Below are 15,667 nucleotides of genomic sequence, written 5' to 3' on the forward strand. Positions count from 1 at the left end.
TCCATGGAGCAGGAGGAGCGGAGAGGAGAGAAAGTTTCTTTCTCTGTCTCAAGTGTAGTACAAAAGCATCAGCCATCATTTTGCGAAATGATGGAGTGAGTGGATGAGAGAGAGAAAGAGAGAGAGGATGAGAGAGAGCGAGAGGATGATGATGACGGCCTCCTTGAGACTCGAGTATCGACTAAATGCTGCTTTCTCCCTTTCTCTTTCGCCAGCAGAAGGAGATTTCATTGTCGGAGAGAAATTTGACGGAAGTGAAAGGTAAGAGGAAGAGATGAGTTAAATGGCTCAAGAAGAAATACACAATGAAGAGAAAAGTATGGGAGAGCTTTTTTTAGTCGAATAGGTCATTTGATGACATTTCATCACCGTAAAACCATCCATCCGACCAGGCAGAATTCGCCTTATATAACGACGCCCGGGTTGAAATCACTCCGTCGAATTTTGCAAGAAGCGACAAAAGCTGGAGTGACTTTTTTCATAATCTTGCAGAAAATTTGCATGGATTTTATTCTGCTGAACTGCATGTGCATAATTCTGAATTTCTGGCTCTTTATACAGTTTTTCTGCAGAAAAGTGGGCCAAATTTCTGCAAAAGATTTGAACCAGGGTGGAGAAAGTGAGGTGTTTCATTCTGCCTCCAGGGGACGAAATGGGTGGCATTTTCGCAAAATTTGTCCCATTTGAGAAATGACCCTGTGTCTAAATAAGTGGATAATTTTGCACTAATTTTGCCCCAAAATTATGCAGATTATACATACATATGTGGATCGCGTGTAATTGGAAAAGTTTTCTCTGCGTAGGGTTTGTCAACGTGCTGTTTTAATTTCACGGAGAAGTTATGGTTTGGTTGGTTGGTTGGTGGATGATGATACATAAAGTCGTCGTCGTCGTGTTGCTAGCTTCTGGCGGAGAGGAGGTTTGGGATTTGATCAAATATCAGGCTTGTCACAATCCGCGCAATGTGGTCTCTCTTCGAGTCAGAGAAGAGATGCGTTTTATTCAATTAGGAAAGTTTATGGGAACAGCTCGTCCTCAACCAAAGCCGCCGCATCACAAACACAAGACTTTCACTTAGCAGAGAAAGCGTGCCGAGGACTCAGGAAGCTAAGCAAGTAAGTAAATCGCACGCACAAAATCTACACGGGGGAACATTCATTATTTATGTGCGAGAGATTTTACGTCTCCAATTCCTAAAACAATTGCGGGGCTGATATCGTGAGTGAGTAACAAAATTCGCTAGTTTGTCCCCACGCACGTGACCGCGTCAAATTAAGGGGTTAATTAACTCTGGGTCAATAATGCTCCTTACTTTCACTCACTTGACACAAACACGACATCAAATGACATGACCTACGACCTACAATCGTAGCTTAACGCTACTACATAATTTAACCTTAAGTACGACCTTTGCCGATTTATGAACATAAAAAAACGCATTCCAAGCACTTTTTCTGTTTCAATATTTTACTTTTATTATTGAGATGACATAATATTTTCCGTAAAGAGATCAAACTTTAGATTTCTTTCATCATAAAAACTAGAATTCTCCACCAGCCATACGCACGCCACTGCTACCACCACCTTCTTTTAACACTATGTAACACAAGAACAAGATTACGTAATGATAATGTGTAGATTATTTTTAAATATATTATTTTCCAGCAACAGCGACTCTATTCCTCTGTAACAGAATAATATATGTACTATAGCAAGTAAAAGTCAAGTATTTAGTGTAGCTGACGACCCACCACCCCACACGGCACATGTTACTCACTCTCTGCGCTGAGTCTCGCATTCTAATTATTTATGGTCTGGTCTGGTGATGATCGAGAAGAAGGCATTTTCATTGTGGTGTCTACCGAGAGGGGTCGTGGAGAAGGGATGTGACCTCTCTTTTTCTAGGGTAAAAGGTTAAAAAGTTGCCACCGGAGGGGTTAAAATATGCGTCACATCCCGTGTCCACGGCCCTTTTGCCGTATGAAAATTCACGTGCGGAAAATTTGGCACTTTTCTGCGAAAGAGACGCGAATTGTGCATGAAATTTCTGCATGATTTAATTCCGCAGAAAAATATTCGGTATATTTATTGACCTTCTGCGGAAAAGTTTAGGCAGAAAAATTGCGCAGAATTTTACACGTCTCGTCTGCAGAAAAATTGACTAATTTTCAACCGGTAAATTTTCATACGGGTTTCTTATCTATGTATCAAGTAGTATAAGTACTTATACTACTCAGACAAGTACGTACTTGTCTGATTTTTTAACTTAATTTCCATATTGTATAATCAAATAAGTTTTGTGCAGCTTGTTTACCTCTACCCATTTCTGAATTGCAGGATAATTATGTACTTAACTATTTGAATAATTATATATATATATATATATATATGTCTCACATCAAAAATTTCTATGTGGTTGTCGCCTCTCGTATTCCGTATTAGTGAGAATGGAGAGTCGAACAGAGCAATAAAACGACGGAAATAAAAGTATTTTAAAATCTTGTAGCAGGAAATAAATATTCTGACTGTAATAAGAGAGTAGCTTCCTGTCTTCATTTCGTGTATGTAATACTAATAATATAATTGAAACTGTGGGGTTTGGTTGTGCGAAAATAGTTGAGATTAAAGTTTTAGAATGTGTGGCTATCTATATCTATTTGGTAGTAATACATATCGTGTAATAAAACTTATATCTTTTTCTTCGTGTATAAAATAACTTGTGGTTCTGTATCTGCATCTTCTTCTCTATTTATGGTTGATTGCCCTGTTTTAAGTTTCTGTGTATTGGAAAGCTGATACTTGATCCAGTACGGCACTAAGTTCACAGTTAGGGCCGAGGGGTGGGTGACCACCACCGCCACCACCACCGCCACCGGTCGGAGATGATATTTGCATGAGGGGGGATGAAATTGAGGAGGACGTCGTGTCACCGACGCCACCGTTACCAGTTCCTACACCGGGACCGGAACCACCTACACCACCCAAGGAGACAAGACCTCCGTTAGTTACGGATTCGATGAGGTCGAAAGAATCTTGAGGGTCCCAGGATCCAATACTTCTTGTACTCTGGAAATTAAAAATTGTATATATTTTAGTAATTCAGAGTTTTAAAAAAGGCCCATTTTATGCATCTCCAATGTTCCCACAACTTTAATAATGCTTCCATGTACCTGTAAAGCATACTGCAACAAGCTTCGGTCCGACACTTGAGACCAGTCCCCTTTGCTGATTGCTTGCTCAATTGGGTCCAACTGATTTGAGTGGATCGTGTAATTTCCACCACCGGGAGTACTCATAGTTTGCATAGTTTGGTGCTGCTGCTGCTGCTGAGGCGGAGGTTGACCAGGATACATGGGTGGGGGCTTGTCAATATGCATATATTCGGGAATCTCGTGGGCTTGAGGGGCTGAGAATGATTCGTACAAAACATTCGTCGAAGCGTTCCCAGTTATAAAATTATTAAGGCTTGGTTGCGGAACGACGTGATTTTGGTGGTGTTGTTGCTGCTGTTTTTGATATTGCTGCTGCATGTCGGGCAGCAAGGAGGGAGTAGGAGGATTATTGGGAGCTGCATTGACATTTGGTGTCATACTGTTATTCGCAATCACGTTATTATTGAGGAGATGATTGGAGTGAGGCACGGATGATGAGTTGAGTGGGGTGAGATGAGCTGCTTGAGATGTGGGAGGCGCAGGAGGAGGAGGAACGGTAAGATTGGAGGAAGATGACGAGGACGAAGAGGATGACGGAGTTGACTTATTGGGGCGGTTCCGATGGGCTGCCGCGCTCTTTTCGTCCTCCTCGGCGTACGTTTTCTTCCAGTTTGCGATGTAATTCTTCATCTTTTCCAATATAAAGTCGGGAACTTTAAAGCCTAAAATGTCCTCGTAGTTTATCGTGACGTTCAGTCTGTTGAACAAAAATTAGCCCAAATTAAGTTTTATCAAAATCAGGGCCCTTTAAGAACTAGATTGTCCAAAAACTGAGGCACTTTCTTCTACAATTTTTCTCGAAATTTTCCCAAAATTTCACTTACGTGTTATCCTTGGCCAGCTTTTCAATGTCCTCCAACAACATGATGTACGCTCTTCCGCCTGTAGCCGGCATTAACTTGTTTTTCGACAACCACTCCTTGTCGTCGGAATCAGATGCGTACTTAAACAAACCGGGATGCTTAACGTACAAGCGTCCCCGTGTTTGGGCAAATCCTAAGGCTTTATTTGCCCTAAAAAATAAGTAATACCAATTAAAATTTAAATCTCTGAAAAAAATTTAAATTAATTTAAATTAATCCATACTTTGCTCCCATGATGAACATGGTGTCAATCGTGAGCCTGCTAGAGTCCCACAACACGACGTGTTTCCGAGAAGGACCGGACGGCTTTTTAGGTTTTTGAGGAGACGTGCTATTATCGCTACTGTTATTATTATTGCTCTTTTTATTTCCTCCTCCTCCTCCCCCAGTGGCACTTGAGTTCCCATTGTTGACTTTGCTAGACGACGACTTTTTCACCTTTTTGCTAGCATTGGACATACAACTCGCTTCCGAGTCGGTATCTGACTCTCGCTTAATTCCAAAGGACGACGGGCTCTGCGAAAGTACATAAAGAAAAAGGTTGTTCAAACTTGCAATAAAAATCGTATATGTGAATCATGTGAATTAACCCTAATTTTAATTCAATTCTTGGGATATTGACATTCAATTAAATAACTTAAAAATTTAATTTATTTCCACTCACCGTTAATGGCAGCTTGGTATCCGGGACGTTTGGTAATTGCTGGTTAATTTGGTTATTAATCATGACCTGTTGTTGGAGGAGGGGTTGTTGTTGTTGAGGTACGATGGGGGCACTGAAGAGCTTCTGGTCCGCATTGTCGTGATGATGATGGTGATGATGATGGTTGAGAGTTGGCATTGAAGTTTCCACCAAAATCTTCCCACTCCCCAACGCCATCGGATTGAGGGGATACATGTGCTTCGCCTCATCCAATATTTGGCGACACATGTTGGAAATATGGTCATCCGTAACCGAGTCGGGGCCCAGATTATTCCGTATGTTTTCAATCCCTTGCTTGAAAAATATCTGGAAAACACAAAGTATACGTTAAAATGTGTCAAGTGTACAAATGGTTGGCAAAAAAAAACTGGGACAGTTAACTTACATTTAAATACTTTGTAATAACTTCTTGAATATCGTGGTTAATATTTCGTTGAATATTTTGTCGTAAGAGATCCAATGAATTTGCAGCGTTGGTGTATGTGGACTTGTTCGTATTATTATTAGAGTTGGACGACGACGAAGTGGTTTGAACCGCACTTTTACTCACCGGAGGCTTCATCACGCTCAAGTTATATTGACGCATGTTGAAGGGACTCTGAAATTCAGAAACACAAAAAAACAATTAGAAATACTGGAAATTTAAGTTATTATTTTGTAATTTCTAAATCTACATTTTTTTTACTAATTGTTTTTCTTTTCTGTCCTTACACTCACACTGTGCATGATCATTCATCAAGGACGGTAGATAATTTTGGACTACGAAGTAGTTCTTTCTTCGTTCACGACCATAATTAATTTTGTTTTTTAACTAATTTATTTAACTGAACTAACTATTTTAACTAACAAGAAATAATAAAATATACAATTTTTTTCTTTCTTTTTTTTCTCCCTCAAACAAAAAAGAAACTAATTAATCAATTAATTAATTAAAAATGTAATGCCTTTGGCTGCTTTTCATTTAAATATCTCTTTACTAATTAATTCTCTGACTTTGTAACTTTGGTTTTGTTAATATCTGCAAGTCTCCAGTTTTATTATGCAATATTATATGTACGTGTGATGTGATGAGATAATCTACCTTATCAGTAATTATGCCGTAATAGTGTAAATAAAACTCTATCAAAGTTCAGCCAGGTAAGTTAAGTTTGATACAATTATTAATTCACAATTCTTTGAAATAAAAAGAGAGATCTTTTTTCATAATTTAGAACAAAAATATCGTTTAAATTCGAATAAACTGAGCGAAAATAACATTAATAAGTGTAAATCATAATAATAATCAACTGTTAAGTATTTAAATATGTAATGGTCATTTCATTATTATTATTTTTTTATTATTGTCGTTATATTTCCTCGCCAAATAAAAATAGTGAATAGAGATCAAAACTTTTCGTGTCGACTAACTTTTTTGATTGTGATTTCGTTAAAAAAAATATTAACTAAACTAAACGACGACTAAAAAAATCGTGAATCGTCGTCAACTTGACGAATTTCTTCCCGTCACACCATCGTGTCGTCACCTTTTTGACGTTACAATTAAAAATGTTTGTCCATCTTTATCATCTTTTCTCATGTTCACTCACTCACTACTGATAATTAACTGGCGGTGGGGGACGACGGTTGACCTCCGCCTCACATTTTCTTGTCCGGATGTAGGACTGATCCTCTCCCAGAAGAGTTATCCTCGTCGTCGTCGTCGACACTCTCACTTTTTTTTCCTCAACCCAATCACAAATTCTTTTTTTAGAACTTTTTCTTTTTATTTCTTCCCAAAATTCCAAATCTAGGCACAAGTTCAATAACTACAGCGCGCAGACAGTGTAAATTCTTTCATTAAATTTATCTCCTAACGTGGGCGCAGATAGAGTTCAAAACTATTAAAAATCCGGCAATGCATTCCTCCAACTTGTATATTTGTAAAAATTTTATTGTATTTCATTTACTATATTGCTTGCTGTCATATTATTCTCTTGTTTTTTTATTACTTGACTTCCCCACGTAAATAATAATAAATATGTAAATAAATAAATGGCACAACTAACAAAAAAATTAACTTGTAAGAAGAATTACACCTTTCACCATCGCCACCACCACCACCACCACCACGAAGAACTTGGTTATTACAATTTTGTCACAACTTTCATTCCGCATTCTTCTTCCTACGAATTAATTTACTATGAAGAATATTGAAATAAATTGTTATCACGTCTCTGCCACCACCACCACCACCACCAACAAACTAGCGTGTCTCGTGTCCCCACAAATCGTGGCACATTTAATTATTAATTTCAATTAAAACTGCGAACCAACCACCGGGCAGGGTAAAAAAAAAGAGTACCAGGATAAATACGTTTCTCTCTTTCTCTCTCTCGTTTTTTTATTATTTAAATTTCTGCTTTTAAAATTGTGCTTATCATCATTCCGGGTTGAATAAATTTAATAAATATAAGTATAAAAAAGTGGACTCTGGGATGGCAGGTCGTCGTCGTCGTCGTCCATCCGTGGTATAAAAGAAAGAGTGGACTTTTCACACAATTGGAGGACAACAACAAACCGAAAGAGGGAGAGCACGACGAAAAGGAAGGGAAGCCGAGTTGATGATGATGGGGCTGCTAAAAAAAATAGAGAACCAACCACCACCACCAACGCCATGGGATTCTTAATAACTGCATGGGTCGTATATATAGAAAAGTTTTCCATATTTACTTTACGGGCCGTGCGTAAAGGATGGCGTGGGTTGGGGGGGCTTATCGGAAGGTCAGAGGTCAAGGGGGACGTGGCGAGGGCATTTTTGTGGGAGGGCGAGGAACCAACGACGCCCATTTCGTGCGACCCCCCCCATCACGTCCAGAGCTCTGTTGCTAACGAATATCGCTGAGCTGAGGCCTCTGACTTTTATAATATTATGCAGATTGGTGGTGAGTGTGGTGTTCTTGCTGCTGCACTTCCTCCGTTTTTTTTATGAGGTGGACTTCGGAGTTGGGGGAAAAAATTAGAGTTTTGATGATTTTTTTTATTACACGGGAGGGGAGTTATTTAAAAAAGGAGAAAGGATTTTTTAGACCAGTTTTTTTTAGGAGAACAACAAGTGCGCACTGGTTGGGAAAATGGATGAGGGGGTAAACAAAGTAGGGGATGAAGAAGGGGGTGTGGTTTTTGGAAGATTTTTAGAAACCGTTTTACTGAAAATTTTTGGTGCATAGTGGTTTTTTGGTAAGGATGAGAGAAACCCTTTCTGAGTTTATTAATGGGACTGTGCATATACGACTAAAACTGGTTTTTAATAAGAGTTAAAATAGTGGAATTAAAAAAAAATAAAGTAGGATGATAATTTTGTAGTGAAAAGATTTTTAACACATTTTAAAAAACGAATTTTGTGTAAAATCTGGTACCAATGCAAGACGGGTTTTGAAATTCTGAGCTGTTTTTTTTCATCTTAAAGAAGTGATTTATGATACCAAGCTGTTCAATGTAAATAAAATTAGTTTCACATTTTAAAAAAATGCAATTTATGGTTAGTGAATAACTTCAAGTACTTTAAAATTCTTTTACATTGCCAACAAATAGGCGAGTTTTTCATACTCCATATTTTTTAAACGAGCAAAAAATTACGATTTTTTATGTAATGATTACATCATGAGATTTTAATTGTGATTGATCACAATAATGAATATCTACATTTAAAAAAATTAATGGATTAATTCATATCCTTCCAACGTTGTAGTCCTCTCGCCCATATGCAAACGTAAATAAAAATGATGACTTCAAATGATGAAGCTTTTTCATCCAAACTTATCGTATGGACGACCCGTTATCGCATGGACACAATTCTTGAGATTATTACTACTTATCTGCTCTCTTATCGTCTTATATTTAGAATTGGGTCTCCTCTTTTAAGTCAACATTGATTCGAAAAGCAACATCATGTCCTACAAATTGGGTCAGATTCAACATGATTCGTCACCATCTGAAAGTGAGTATTACTTTTTGGGTGGAACCCCTTTATGCATGCATCGGTCTGTCCGTCCGTTTGACTCTCGAACTTTCGAATGGATCAACTTTTTTTAGTTCTGATTTGTTACTCAGGATAAAGGGCCAGGGCTGATGTAAAGAGAGAGATAGAGGGTGACCTTCTAGGTCAAAGATCAGTTCTATAGGTCATAATAATACTATGAATGACAAAGACAAACGTACAGGTCATGTGGGGAACAAATATATTAAAATTATTGTGTGTCGTGATCGTGACCGTGACCGCGTATATGCTCGCCACTTCATAATTTCCTCAGTTTGTAACTGATTTGCATGAAATTACGGCGCAATTTCTTCCTTTGTGTTGTGGACATGTCACATGTCGCAATAGTGCGCACAGAATTGACAGTATTTCCGGAAAATTTTGTATCATGTCATTATTCCGTGGGTGAGAAAAACCCTACAAACGCGATTGCCGGGACAGACGGAGGACAGGACCTTTTTTAGGGACCTTTTTCCATAAGGCCCATGTTAAAATTTTCGGGATTTTGTCCCCACCCTCCCCGTTTGCCGGGATGAAACCCGAAATCGTACCCACCCATTATTCCGTCATGTGTCGTCCGATTTGCATAAAGTTACGACAAAATCTCTTCTTCTGTGTTGTCGACATGTTATAATGCGGCGCCGATCGTGGTTATGACCGTGCTTTCGGCAAATTTTATAGCCACGTCATAATTTCGTAATTTTTCATCTGATTTGCATGAAATTTCTTCAGTCTCCATATTAGAATCAGTGCACAATGCATGATGCAAACACGGTTATAGCGACGGGCACCATATTGCTGTAATGTCAAATGCAATTTTTAACATTTCACTCAAAATTTTGTTACGTTTGGCTTCACCTCCCTGTTACATTTGTTTTTAACGGTTAACTTTTGTGTGTTTGTTGTAGCAATGCCAACAAACGAGATATTTGAGGCTGCCAAGAAAAACACAACATTGAACCTGGTGCTAGATAAGAAGATGGAACAAAAATTGAAATAAAATTTTTTATTTCAGCTTTTAAAACAAGGAGTGTGACATGCATTTACGATTTTATAGCTTTTATTTTTAAAATTTTTCAAAAAAAATTGTGACGATTTCATGTTATTTTCATTTTACGACTTTTCGTACGTGTCCGGACTTGTTTTTTTTTCTTTAAAGGTTTTTTTATTGATAAATTTATTACTGATCCATGTTATTGATGACACGATAAGCTTTAACGGTATGTTATCTAATCTTAGAAAAAACCAGTTAAAATGATATAGAATAGAACCGAATCTACGAATTGGAAATTTCATTCAAAATTACCCTCGTTTTTGCTCGTTTTTCAAAAAATATAACTACCGATACTCATTTAATACGTACTAATCACCATTCCATAAAAACAATTTATGATAAAAATTATGACAATTTTTCATGAAAAAACTTGCATGAAATTTCATGCAAGTTAACACGTCTCTCATGCCCCGTTCAGCACGCAGACCGCGCTGGTTGACATTTTTCTCTCAAACACAAACTTATTCCGTCTCCATTTCACGTTGGAAATTTTACGTTTTAATTATTGCGGAAGACTAATTAAAATTTTATAGGTTATTTTGACATTATCTTTGACTGGGGGGAGTGGGGACAGGAGAAGTGGAGCCAGCAGACTCCTTGTAAAATTTTCCGTCTAAATAATATAATAGGTCGGAATCTTTCTGAAATAATGATGGGTGAGTGGGTTTGTTAAAAGTATAATTATCTTGGTAATAGGATTCCTATTATAGGAAAATTAATTTTATTAATTATTATTTTTTCTACAGCGACTCCAGAATTCCTAAAACCGTCAAAGACGTTTTATTTGGATCAGATCATGGTCATGTTTAAGGAGCAACTTTACTCCAGCGTCCTCTCATTTGTGAGTCTTTGTATAAATTTCTTCTTTTTTGTTTTAATTATTAATTAATGTCGTAAATTTCTAGGGAAGTGTGGCGTTGAATTTGGGGGAAAGGTATCCGGAAAATGTCAGTGAGACGCAGCAGGTCACAATCCTCATCATGTGCGGTGATTCGGCATACTTTACGCATGACTACGCCCGGGCAGAATCCTATTATCGGAAGGCGCTCCAACTTTACAAGTCGTTGTCGAAAGGGCTGCCAAAGGAGTGCATCCCGGAAGACAGCAATGGTTCGTTGATATTTGTTTTTATCAGGGTGGGAGAATTTGTGAAATTCTTGAAGAGAAATGTTAATTTGCAAATTTTTCTGGGAATTTTATAATGTTTTCGCAAAAGTCTCCTGATGATTGATGACCTGTATTTGTTATATTTATTTGCAGACGTCAAGTACAAGCTGTACCTTTGTTTGATGCAATGTAAAAAGCCAAAGGAAGCGCTCAATATGCTCCAAAGTATCCCAGCCAAGTCGCGCGCGGTCCGAACGAATATGGCGTTAGGCAAGTTGTACATGCAAAATGGAATGGAGCGCGCAGCCATCACGTCTTTCAAGGAAGTACTCAGGGTGAGAATACTGACGTAATTAGTTAATTAATATTTTTAAGGAAATAAAAGTTAACCTTTATCGTAAACTTGCTAGGAATGTCCCAATTCTATGGAAGCTATCGACTCATTAATCTCTCTGGGACTGAGGGATACTGATTTACAAGTATTTTTCAATCACAAGTTGAATAAGATGCCATGTTCGGAGTGGTGAGTTTAACACCATAAATTTTTCAGCATTTCGAAGAAATGTTGGGTTGGGCGGCATTTTCCATAATTTAGCTTAATTTTGTCTCGATGCGAGACTGCAATTTCCAATTTAAACATATGTATCTGCCAATTTCCAGGTTCTACAACTGGATTCGAGCCCTGCACCAATTATTTTTGCGAGATTATCCGAGCGCACTGCAAATCCTGAACACATTGACGGATCACACTCCCCTGCGACACAACCGCTACATGCTTCACACCTTATCCTTAGCGTATACTCTGCAAGGGAATTATGAAGAGGCTGTCGGACCATTGTTGATGGTACTTGATAATAAATGAACTTCACTAATTAATTTTTTGGCATTACTGACTAATTTTGTCTTCCCAGTGCCATCGCCAAGAACCCGCCAACATGCATGGCATGGACCTACTCGCCTTCCTCTTATGGTCGCAGAAGAAACTATTCGAACTCGAAAGGTTGGCGCAACGGTTATCTGAAGTGAACTATAACGAAAATCGACCGGAAACTTGGATCGGTATGGTTTTCTTGATTTGATAACTGTGGTAAATTATTATTAATATTAATCTTTACAAATAAATATAATAGCGCTCGGATACTATGGACTGCTTGTGGGACGGACGCAAAAGGGAGTCAGTTTTGCGCAGAGGGTGCGTTCTGAAAATACAACCAGCTAAAAAATTGCGTGCCATTAAATAGTTTGATATTTTTAGGCGTTAACTTGTACGGGGACGAAGTCATTTGAAGCCCTCGTCTGCAAGGGTTATCTCCTCCTTGAAAATAAGAAAGTGCAAGACGCCGCGGAATGTTTCCGAGATGCCATCCAACTCTGCGGCAACCGTTTTGAGCCACACAACGGTCTTGTGAACTGTTACTTAGAACTCCAGCGGTATCGGGATGCCTCCACGATAGCTAACTTTGCCATGAAAAAATTAGGGCAGACGCCACGCGTGTTGACGGTATGACATAAGAAATTTTAAATGAGCCATAAAAATGGAGCTTTGGATGGAGATACCCATTCTACACACGTTGCATCCTTTAATTATGTCCTAATTACCTCACGAAATTTACACGGTTTTCAAAATTTGGATTAAACTGAACTTGATTTTCATGCTGTACAAATAATGTCAATTTTAATTACTAATTATTATTACAGATGTGTGCCCAACCGTTGAGTAAAGATCCGCTGAATTTCTCCAAAGCAAAATCTTACCTAGACAAAGCGCTTCAATTGGATAAACGCCATTTGCCGGCGGTGCTCACTCTGACCGAAATTTTGGAGGAAGTAAAGCAAAATCATCATTAATTTGAAATTGGTCGAACTAAATTTTAACACAATGTTTTCCTTGACAGGAATGTCACTACGATATCGCGGTTCAGAAACTGCAGGAATATGCGGACGGTGGAACTACCGGGTCGCAAGTTCATCTCAGAATGGCTCACCTTTTGAGCAAAATGAGTTCTGACGACAAGGCTGCTGACCATTTCACAATCGCTTTAAAGTAAGTTGGTCATTACAAATATAAAGGATACCAAAATACTTACTTTTACCTACACTCACTTGCAAATACATCTCTTTCATTCCTTTATCGTCGTTATCCTTAATTATCTAACTTCATCAAAAATTACATGTTTTTTCAATGTTCATATTATTTCTTAATTCGTTTCACACCCTTGTTTTTTAGGCTGGATCCGAGCAATCGCGACGCTCGCGAAGGTCTCAACCGTCTCGACCCTACCGCAAATAGGAACACCGGGGTGAACGAGGCGTCTCAGGTGACCTCATACGATATCGACGTGGACAACTTGGACGTTGATGACGACGACGACGACCATGATGTAATTAATTATTGAATTATGAATTACGAACTAGATATTTTATAAGTGAGAAAAGACTTTATTTTTTCTAGCTCGAGGGCGTCGATAACGAGATGGATCCTGGGATTTGGAATGCTCAGGCAAATTTTTGACGGCGAACTTCTCTAAATTAATTCAGAAAAATAATCAAATATTTATTTAAGTACAAGCTACGTACAATTTCTTTTCGTAAAAAAATGTGTCAAATTTTTTGTATTATTTTTATATTTGAACAAATGCCTAGCTTATTAATGTGTGCTTACTTTAATTGACAAATTTTAAGTTTTGACACATTTACAATTAAACTGCGCTTAAAATTGACTTGACAACTTTCTTTGAGAGATAATTTGAAAAATTAATTGACTTGGTAATGTTTTATTGATATACAATAGTTGCTTAAATTTACTTGATCGAAGTTGAAATTAGTTGACAAAATCTGTGATATATTTAATTTAACAAAGTATTTTATACTGATTCAATGCTGATGCGAATAAATAAATGTGGTGACACTTTTTTACAGTATAAACAAATATAAACAGCAACCATAGTCCTCCCCAAGAAACATGTCGGGAATTTAATTCAAATTCAATTGCATTTGGTAAAATCTTCAGAAATTCAAAATTTAACAGAAATTTCAAATATTATTGGACCCCGACAGACCGAAAGTAGCTACATACATAATAATGAAACCCATCATGCATGGGGAAGATCCAGGTAATACATTTCTCTAAAAAAACCAAATTTCTAATATTTTCTTTTGTATTTCCTTAATCCGAATTATGTTTGGTTTCTTCTTCTTCATTGTCATTGTTAATTTGACGAGACGCAGATTCATGCCGTACATCGCTGTCACTTGAGATGACATGGTCATCAAGTTACCAAACAGTCCTCAGCACCGACCCATTAATGGAGTTGGATTATTTTTTTAGTGTCACAGCTCAAAATAAATAACTGTTCAATTTTAATTCTCGCCACAAAAAGAATGAATTGTTTGCATCTTAATTCCTTGACAGTGACAGTTATTCCATGAAGCATGCATTTTGGATTGGGCCCGTCCACATAATACGCTCGTGGTGGGCGTGTAATGTAATTCAGGGATGGAAACATTGAAAAATTTACCATTTTTGGCCCACGTGCTGAGCTGACGAGAGATTTTTTATAAATTGGACACACGCCGCTTTTTGAAGTGAGCCGTTTGCGGTTTGACCACGACTTTGATTTCACCACCAAAACGACGACACACTTATTCCGAGTTGGTCAAGTTCTTAAACCGCTTTCATACACTTTTTAATTCTCCTGGGAAAAAGCTACTGGCGATATTTTAGGAATAAAATGTTACAAATTTTGCAGAAAAATGCCATAATTCAAATTTTTAAACCGTTTTTAAACACTTTTTAATCTTCTTAGGAAAAAATCTACTGGCGATATTTGAGGGAAAAATATAACGATTTTTGGGTAAAAATGTCACAATTTTTTACAAAAAATGCCAAGTCTACATATCTCTCATCTCATTGTCACCCTTGTAAATACGTCTCAATTTTACTTACACACCTTATAATTGAGTTAATAAATATCCCTCCATAATTAACACATCAACTTATCAAGTAGTCAATTAAAGTGGATTACACACGTACGTACTCCACAACAACGATACCTCAGCAAACAAACAAGACGACAAGAATTGTTCACTAAAGGTCACCACTTACATCCATCCATCCACCTGAGATTACATACGTACAAAGAGGGAGGGAGTGCAGTACTGTAAGTAAACGTATTTATTTACACATAAATAAATAAATACGTGAACCTGAATAAATAGCTAACTAAATAAATAGCTAATTGGCATTTGAACGAGCCTACGGTAATAATGGGCTCCTAAACACAAAGTCGCGTTGACCTAGTCACATCTAAACATGGCTCTAACTCACTCTCACTCTCTTCTTGACGGCCTTTCCGCCTTGGCCAAGCAACAAGACGCCAATTCTTCACATACACACTTTGGACGTCGCGGAATGGATGTCATCTCGGGGTCAGGATCAGAACGGAGCGCACCACGGCGTCCCATCCTGTCCGCACGGCTCTCAAACTTTGAAACTCTTCCCTCAACAGAAAGTAAAGTCATCGCTAGTCAAGTTTATTCGCATAATTCATTATTTATTATGCATGGATTTGGTAACTTTGCTCTTGAAATAGCTCGTCAAGTACTTCTCGTTACTTGCACACGGTACGTTATCCCCCAACGATTGGTTCTCCATCATTGCACTAATTGATCGTATATACATTTTGCCGTGCACGACCCCTCTCTTGCCGCACG

At 37.9% G+C, this 15,667-nt stretch overlaps 2 protein-coding genes across 7 annotated transcripts; one reads left to right on the forward strand and one right to left on the reverse strand.

Annotated features, from left to right (window-relative positions):
• Positions 1 to 1,449: 1,449 nt before the first annotated feature.
• Positions 1,450 to 7,435, reverse strand: LOC110843881 (AF4/FMR2 family member lilli). 5 transcript variants are annotated; one of them, XM_022089935.2, is made up of 7 exons: positions 5,496 to 7,435; positions 5,164 to 5,376; positions 4,740 to 5,084; positions 4,299 to 4,591; positions 4,037 to 4,225; positions 3,171 to 3,909; positions 1,450 to 3,066 (listed from the first exon to the last, which is right to left on the reverse strand). In XM_022089935.2, exons 1-7 carry the CDS (start codon positions 5,508 to 5,510, stop codon positions 2,770 to 2,772), a joined length of 2,091 nt encoding a protein of 696 aa, XP_021945627.1. In that variant the 5' UTR covers positions 5,511 to 7,435; the 3' UTR covers positions 1,450 to 2,769. The 5 variants fall into 5 exon arrangements, with proteins under 5 accessions (XP_021945627.1, XP_021945626.1, XP_021945629.1 ...); XM_022089934.2 differs by having other exon boundaries at positions 5,490 to 7,435; XM_022089937.2 differs by having other exon boundaries at positions 6,369 to 7,434.
• Positions 7,436 to 10,275: 2,840 nt separating this feature from the next.
• LOC110843935 (anaphase-promoting complex subunit 7) lies at positions 10,276 to 13,889 on the forward strand. Of its 2 annotated transcripts, none has more exons than XM_022089998.2 (13): positions 10,276 to 10,503; positions 10,594 to 10,688; positions 10,753 to 10,957; positions 11,108 to 11,289; positions 11,365 to 11,477; positions 11,615 to 11,798; positions 11,866 to 12,013; positions 12,085 to 12,146; positions 12,210 to 12,455; positions 12,653 to 12,781; positions 12,850 to 12,998; positions 13,182 to 13,335; positions 13,391 to 13,889. In XM_022089998.2, exons 1-13 carry the CDS (start codon positions 10,497 to 10,499, stop codon positions 13,421 to 13,423), a joined length of 1,707 nt encoding a protein of 568 aa, XP_021945690.1. In that variant the 5' UTR covers positions 10,276 to 10,496; the 3' UTR covers positions 13,424 to 13,889. The 2 variants fall into 2 exon arrangements, with proteins under 2 accessions (XP_021945690.1, XP_021945689.1); XM_022089997.2 differs by having other exon boundaries at positions 10,277 to 10,503; positions 13,407 to 13,889.
• The last annotated feature ends 1,778 nt before the right edge of the window (positions 13,890 to 15,667 follow it).

This window comes from Folsomia candida, unplaced genomic scaffold (assembly GCF_002217175.1).
Source record: "Folsomia candida strain VU population unplaced genomic scaffold, ASM221717v1 Fcan01_Sc002, whole genome shotgun sequence".
Taxonomy (NCBI): Eukaryota; Metazoa; Arthropoda; class Collembola; order Entomobryomorpha; family Isotomidae; genus Folsomia; species Folsomia candida.

Coding starts and splice junctions, on each gene's coding strand:
- LOC110843935 (XM_022089997.2), top strand. Junction 12,456..12,652: donor AGACGCCACGCGTGTTGACG/GTATGACATAAG, acceptor TTATTATTACAG/ATGTGTGCCCAACCGTTGAG. Junction 12,782..12,849: donor TGACCGAAATTTTGGAGGAA/GTAAAGCAAAAT, acceptor TTTCCTTGACAG/GAATGTCACTACGATATCGC.
- LOC110843881 (XM_022089934.2), bottom strand. CDS start 5,510: ATGATCATGCACAGTGTGAGT. Junction 5,377..5,489: donor TGATCATGCACAGTGTGAGT/GTAAGGACAGAA, acceptor TCTGAATTTCAG/AGTCCCTTCAACATGCGTCA. Junction 4,592..4,739: donor ATACCAAGCTGCCATTAACG/GTGAGTGGAAAT, acceptor GTACTTTCGCAG/AGCCCGTCGTCCTTTGGAAT.